At 40.4% G+C, this 7505-nt stretch overlaps 1 protein-coding gene across 1 annotated transcript; it reads right to left on the bottom strand.

Moving 5' to 3' along the window:
- Window positions 1–377: 377 nt before the first annotated feature.
- tmem222b (transmembrane protein 222b) lies at window positions 378–7084 on the bottom strand (the record flags this gene model as incomplete). Its single annotated transcript, XM_082522219.1, is given in 7 exon segments — window positions 378–2383; window positions 4835–4965; window positions 5058–5154; window positions 5247–5278; window positions 6271–6355; window positions 6943–7063; window positions 7066–7084. Coding segments are annotated over 7 exon segments (573 nt in total). The 3' UTR covers window positions 378–2295.
- Between the last annotated feature and the right edge of the window lie 421 nt (window positions 7085–7505).

The raw sequence follows: 7505 nt of genomic DNA, 5'->3' as shown, positions 1-7505 counted from the left end.
ATAGCAGTTTTTCAGCTATGCAAATTAATAACCAAAAAATAATCTAATTATCTACAAAATATTAGAAAATAGTGTGCTATGCTTACACTGATACTTCAAGGAATCACTGATGATTTTTAATCAATTTTCATGTTACAATAAGTCTTAAAAAGCAGCTTCCCTTTTCTCCCTGTGGGTGTTGTTACATCTCACCTGGTTGAGAAGGCAACTCATTTATACTAAAGGCTACTGCAGATGGCTGGGTGCGATTCTACCCTAGAACATTTTTTTTTTCTTGTATCTTTAAAGTATTACTAAATATAATGTTTTTATATTTTATAGAGAGCTGCCAACCTAGTTGGGATCCAGATTGGCCATTTCAAACACAAACAGGCAGGTCTGGTACAATCTAATATTTTATTTATTTTCACTCAATTTTACCAGTGAATACAGAACATTTTAAAGAGATTAAGGGAAAGACTGAGTAATAAATATAGAAATCAATTACTAGGCAGTTTGCTGCAATGATATGCAGCAGATTAATAATCAAGAAGCGATCGCTATGAGCCAACCACGAACATCCCTCTCCAACAGTTTCACTCTCGCATGCATGCAATACACACATGCTGGCATGCAAGTGCATGCTCTCTCTAGTGTGCAGAACACGCACAAACACACACACTCATCCAGGCACAGGTCTGCCTCACTGCCAAGCAGACATTACAAGTACAGTAAAGAGGGCCATTCAAATCTGAAGAGTGATCAAGTTAGCAAAGTATATAAAGAGCACCTGATGTACAGTCTGATGTGTAAGTATTTACAGGCAACATGGGTGAAACACAGAACTAGAGGCCACAGAAATTCTGCTTCCAACAGGAGCCTGAAAATGGTGTTAGCCCTGGAGTTACTACAGAAAACCCCTTTAAGCTCACACTTAAATGACATCTACTTTGGATTATTGCAGGATGTTGGTCGGTATACATCAAAGCTTTGCGAAACAGTGCTGACATTTCACAATGACCTTCCAATCTGATCTGCAGAGGTGAAAAACAGCAGGAGCGAGCAACGCTGGTCAGGCGCCGAGGTGGAAACGGGGGATTTTCAACAGGGGTCGGTGAGCGTGAAAAAAACCTGAGGATCCTGGCTACCTGCTGCTTCTGGCAGCACCGCAGACAAAGAGAGGGCTCAACACTTTTTTCCCTGTTTGATTGCAAACAATGAGGGGATTTGAAGCCGTTCACGACAGCCATGGCAACGGATTTTGAGTGCCAACCATCATGTGCATTTCTTTTTTAGAAGGAGGAGTCATAAATGACCATAAAGCTGAAAATGCAAAGAGAGGTCGTTTCGAGGCACTGACTCTGGCTTTTTCTCGTAAAAGTCGAACGCAGCAAAGGGACAACAAAACGAAATCGCAGCAGGTTTCATACCTCTGACATCAGCTGGCTTTTCATCAACACCTTTAGAGTCACAGACAAACTGTTCCACTACTGAGAGACTAAGATATGGAAGGACACAGTCTGTGCTGGTCACACAAAAAGGCTCATCTATTCTCTAATTTTCTACCACAGCCATATTCATTGAGGTTGCTACAATTGTTGCACTGATAGATAACAGTATCATGAGGTGATATGTGTAATGCATGTCCAACAGATCTGAGAAAATATTTCCCTTTTGAAGATGCAAACTCTTTGATATCCTACAGAGTAAGAAAATGCACAAAAACAAACTGCTTTTGTGTATTTAGGTAGACGTTGCAGTGCTGTGGAAGAGCTACGTTAGGTCAAGCATGAGATGCAATAGATTCCTGCAGAAAGGCAGCTAACTGAACTAACATGTTGGTGCGCCCTGCTATAAATTTGGCATCCTGGAAGCACTGAATCATGGGATTACAATCCCAATCCGAGTAAAATCTGAAAGCAAGGCATGGATGTGTTTCCCTCAAAGAGTTCAACAATGTAGGTACTTCTTTTCAACTGTTTACTGTTACACTTTGCAGGCGGCAATGGCTTAAAACCGCCAGTCACACTTTTAATATTCAGAATCCAATAAATGCTTTTGTGTAGTCCTGGTCATTGCAGGCGATTATAAATGGACTTCCATCACTGGGACATTCTAGCATCCACACGGCAGTAAAGCCAGTGATCATGCTCGAGCCAGCAATCAGGCATGTCCTAAACAATCCTGTCCATCAATCTTCTCTCAGAGGTGAGGAGTCTTTGTTACTGGTTTCCCCTCTCCTGTGTTGTTCAAAAGGTCAGCGCCACCTCTGACCCACGAGGGGGTTTCCACCATGTCCCTAGACTTGCTCCCAGGTCACCGGAGGTTGAGGGCCAGGGCCACTGTAAGGACGATGCCCATGAGCATCAGAAAAGGCAGCCAGGTCTTCAGAAAGCCTGCACAGCTGGAGAGAGATGACAGGAAAACCAAGGTGAGGAAACAAGCATGCGGTGATGTACACAAATACAAATCGCGGGAATGAGCTCTTATTTTTTTATGAGCCCCCTCCCATCCCAACCACAGCCCTTATAATGACCAGCAGAAGACAAGGGACATGGCATCTTCAACCTTGTTCTTCCTGTAGCTATGGCAACAATCAGTGTAGATGATAGACACGTCTTTTTTTTTTTTGTTTAACCCTGCTGAGAGGCAAAACAAGCAGCTGGTGTGGAAAGCTAAAAAACTAAGAAAAATACGTTAATTAGAGCACAGACATCGCACACACTGGTGTCTGGACTTTTGGGATAAACAAGCAAAATGGAAAGTAACTGATGCCAGCCTCACAAGACATCTCTAAATGTTCTAGAAAGCAAGGGTTGCATGTACGCTGTGTCGGAGCAAAGTAGCAAATGTTCAGTTGATCACAGGGACGTTTAACGACATTGTATACACACTGTTATTAACCTCTGTCTCTCTTCCACAGCATGTCTTCTATCCTGTCTTCCTTCTCTCGCCCCAACCAGTCGCGGAAGATGGCCCCTCTCCGTGAGCCTGGTTCTGCAGGAGGTTTCTTCCTGTTAACAGGGAGTTTTTCCTTCCCACTGTTGTCAGAGTGCTTGCTCACAGGGGGTCATATGATTGTTGGGTTTTTCTCTGTATGTTTTATTGTAGGGTCTACCTTACATATACAGCGCCTTGAAGCGACTGTTGTTCTGATTTGGCGCTATATAAATAAAATTCAACTCTTAATCAACTTGAGAGGAAAGAAGGTCGATGATGTTAGCGATGCTTATGTTAAGCCGCACTCAGCAAACTTAAATTGTGTGTGTGTACGCACACTATATATAGCACAAAGGGCTACACGTTTCTGTGGCATCTGTGTTAAGACTAGCGGAATAGCATGATTTTTTTTCTTGAATTTAATCGACTAGTAAAGCAGTCACAAGAAATATCCTTAGATTAAATAAGACTAAATATTGAGGCTGCTTTGCATAAGTAAGTAAGAGTGATTAAGTTATACTAAACAACCCTTTAAAATTTTAACGATCAAGCAGGTAGTCAGAGCACATTTTCAATTAAGAATAATTTAAAAAAAAAAAAAAAAAACTGAGTGACTGCGACAACTTCAGAGGTCTCGCTTCCCGATACTTTCTGACAATTACTGCAGTTCTGCTGGGATGTGTAGTTTTTTTATTGTCATGCTATAATTTAAAGACATTCCAGTAATGTCCTATATACACTCTTATTATTTCCCAAGAATCAGGTCTCTCTCTCTTGTCCTGAGACACAACAGGTTCAAGGCATACCTGTGAAATTATGTCCGAACCCCTGGGATTCCACAGAGAAACCTCATTCACAGGCTTCAGCCCTACTTCTTAGGCAGGCTTTGAAGAGAGCAGCTGTTGAGTACAGGGCTTGCACTGTATCACCTCCTTCTAAGGTAGACAGCCTTCAGATATCTCGAGAATAAGGATGGTAGTCACTAATACTATGCGCATTCCTCTGAAAGTAGTTCACTTCATTGCTCCCCGGAAGATGAATTTTTTTTAAAAGGATACCGTTAGTCTGTTCATGCTTATCTGGAGCAAATGAAACATCGAGTAAAACATCACTAGATCATCGTAACTGAGGTTAGATTTTGATAGAAAATTCATGTGATTAATAATTGTGTTTGTTTTTTTAGCAACAGTCTACAGTTGAGTGCCACAAGATGTTTTAAAAAAAGAAAAGAAAAAACCATGACCTGAGCCTCTACATGGGTTTGTAAGCTTCCCCTGAAATCTTTATACTTCGTCAGGAAAACAGGAAACCGGTGAAGTGATTTATTGAACCACAGAAACATGCACGGAAATAGAGTCCATAAAGCAAAATAAAAAGTTTGTGTACAATTCTAACAAGCTTGAGAAAAAAAAGAAGAAAAAAAAATATCAATCTTTGGTATGACAAAGTGAAGCTTTTGAGCAAAATCATTGATCGGGCATGAGCTGGGGACTGGCTGCTGTTAGTTAGGATTACTCCAATTTCTCTCCCTTCTCTGCTCTCTGTTTCACTGTATGTGCATCTCATCCCAAAGAAAATATAGAGCACATAAGAGAAAAACAGAGCTTGTTGCCATAGCAAACCGGAAATGCCTCCAGACTGATCTTAGTTTTTCTTCATGCACTGTTACGTTTGGTTCCAGTAAGCCAGGGAATTGCTGCTGACGTGTGGTGCAGTACACGCAGAACAATGCAGAATTGAAAGGAATGGATCCACTATCCAGCCTAGCTATTTGAATTCAGTACTGAAACAATATCAGATATACACCAGAGTACGTCATCAATAATTTCCTGTTGCAATGTTTGCCCACTAAAAACTCCACATCAACTGTTTTTCTATCTTTTTCAGTCTCTCAGACACGCTGAGCTTTTCTTACCTCACATGCTTTCCGTGGATGAGAGCGAGGAGGCAGAGGTTGATCATGTTCCACGAGGTGCTGTTTTCATATCGCATCAGATTCAGAGCCATTGCGACATGCGAGTGGCAGTTATCACAGCATAGGTTGTGCTTTGGAGAAGACAACATTATCAAGAATCATTCCCACTATTTCTTCACTTCACAGTTGAGGCAAAGTCATTCACACAACACCACATATTTACCATCCTGTGTTTATACTCCTCTGAAGCGTCATGCACGGCTGTGTCCCAGGCATTGGAGCCGCTGGCGTAAACCTTGCTTACATCAAGCATCCAGTATCTGGATTTAAGGAGGAAAACAAACTTTATTGTTGTGTATGACAGATGTAAAGAGACAAAAATAAAAAAAAAATACGATATTTAATTACTTACTTTGTTGGTTGTCCAAAAGCCATGTTGTCCTCCTGCAAAAGATGAAATATTTCTTTAAGTTACCTGTGCTCACTGAAAGCTGTTTTATGTTGTTTGGGGTTTTTCTTTTGGGTGGGGGGTTACATCAAAGCACTAAACAAAGACACCACCATTAGGGCAAAACTTGTTCAGCTATGTAAGGTTGAATAAGAGACATTTTCAGCACCCTAATAGCCGGAATATGTAGTTTAGCATCAATTTAGGAAATGGGTCTAACATCCTGTTTGTTAGGATTCACTATTGTGTTTGCGTATACAAGTCAAAATGGATCCAAGCTGCAAGCTCTCTTTACTCTTTCTTCTATTACAAGGAATAGTGTACCTTCAATTCCCATAAAAGAAAATGACATTTCGGAATAAACAAATCTGAATATTCCAAAAAAACAAAAAACAAAACAAAGAACATGTTAAACGATAGTCTGACAACACAAAAGTGCAGCAAAACAAAGCTCTCTTTAGGAATTTCTACAGCAGCAAAGACAGAATGTTTTCTGACACACAAGGCAAACATCGCTATTTTTGCCACAGCACAGCATAATCCAGCGGTGGCACTGCAAATGTATGAAATTGCTCATGAGATTACTGGGAGAGTACTTTGTAGCACTAAAACCACACTTAATTAATGACTGCCTACACTACTGTGAAACAGTCTTACTGGTCCTACTGGAAAACCTAGATGTCCCACATTAAAACACAATAGCGCTGTGCCTTCATTTGCTCATACTGCACAGTGTATACAAGTAGATGTACAGCCATCTATTCATTTCTATTTTATATTCTGTGTCAGAAGTGAGAAATACTGGATTTAAAGGCAACAGGTCTCAAGGCACAGCATGTCCGATTTTTATTGGACCCTTTGTTAAAACTAATAGTGAGCTCTTTACGCTCATATCTATCACGGACAAGGGCATTTTACCATAGTAAATCTAGCATAAAGGGCTAAAGGATTGTTTGGTGAATGCTGCAGAACTTCAGTCAGTACTCACTGAAACAAAGTAAGGCCCAGCAAAGTCCCGGATGACTCCAGTGGAAGTACAGATACCCATGTGACCAATGAAGGGAAACAGCCATCTGAGAGAAACAATAACAAACAAACAAACAAACAAACCTGCAAAGTTACCATCACCACATTGAAGTACTATTTAAGAGGGCCTGACTGCAAACGTTGAGATTACACAAGCCAATACAAACACACACACAATTTTGATTAGTGTATTATTTATTAGTAATATCACTGAAAATAAAGGCGATAGTATGAGTTTTAAAGCAACTGCGTTGTGATATTCAAAGTTTCAGTAAGATATACTTTCGCAGAACTATAACACTGATGACCCAAAATCCTCAACGGCTGACTTTAAGCATATCATTTAATAGCTGGCATGTTTACCATTTTGTTTGCTTCGTATCTGTGATCCAAATATCTGCATATTTATATTTATACGTACAAACATCTTCAGTTTAAACCGTGTTCATTAAATGTAACAGTTCTTCGTGCACAGCTGTAACTTAGACATTTGTTAGCAGCGAAGATAATCTAATATAAATCGTTTTAGAAGAAGGGCAGCAACAGGAAGGTACTGTGCGTCTGCTAGCTAGCTAAGCTACTGCTGTCACCTCGTGCGATTTCTGGAGCATTTAGCCAAAAAGCGATAACTCACGATAACACGGGGATAGGTGTCCACACTATACAGTAAGGATAGCGACTGGCCTCCGGGTTAATTTTCTCCGAAGCTATGTGGTAATTCTTCATGCTCTCTTTTTCAACATCCGCCATCACCAGCTGTGGACTATGAACTTCATTTGTCCCACCGCGTCAAGCTACCCGGATACTCAGCGGAAAACAAATCTTACTGTCAAAATAAAACACTACATCTACTTTTAGTTTGGCAAAAATCGTAAAGACGGCATCAGTATCAACAGATATGCTAAATTCACTGACATTATCGCCACATCTGAGAAAAATAGAGACAGACTAAAAGCGCAAAGCACTTTTATAAAAGTTACATCGTTTACTTTGAAAGGTTCAACAGGAAGCGCCTTCTCTTATTTGATGAGACTTCACTATTCTAGCTTTACTATCCTGTTGGATTCGTGACAGCAGTTGTTTCCGGGATACTTGTATGCCTATGAGGAATCAGTCACCAGTGGGATACGTGTGTGTTTGCACACAAAGTAAGGAAAGTTGTGTTTGGTCGATTATTTGTTCTAACAATGCTTCTTG

Source organism: Aulonocara stuartgranti, assembly GCF_965226115.1.
Source record: "Aulonocara stuartgranti genome assembly, chromosome: 22".
Lineage (NCBI taxonomy): Eukaryota > Metazoa > Chordata > Actinopteri > Cichliformes > Cichlidae > Aulonocara > Aulonocara stuartgranti.
Note: the sequence above shows the minus strand (reverse complement) of the source record. Positions and strands in the feature narration are given on the sequence as shown.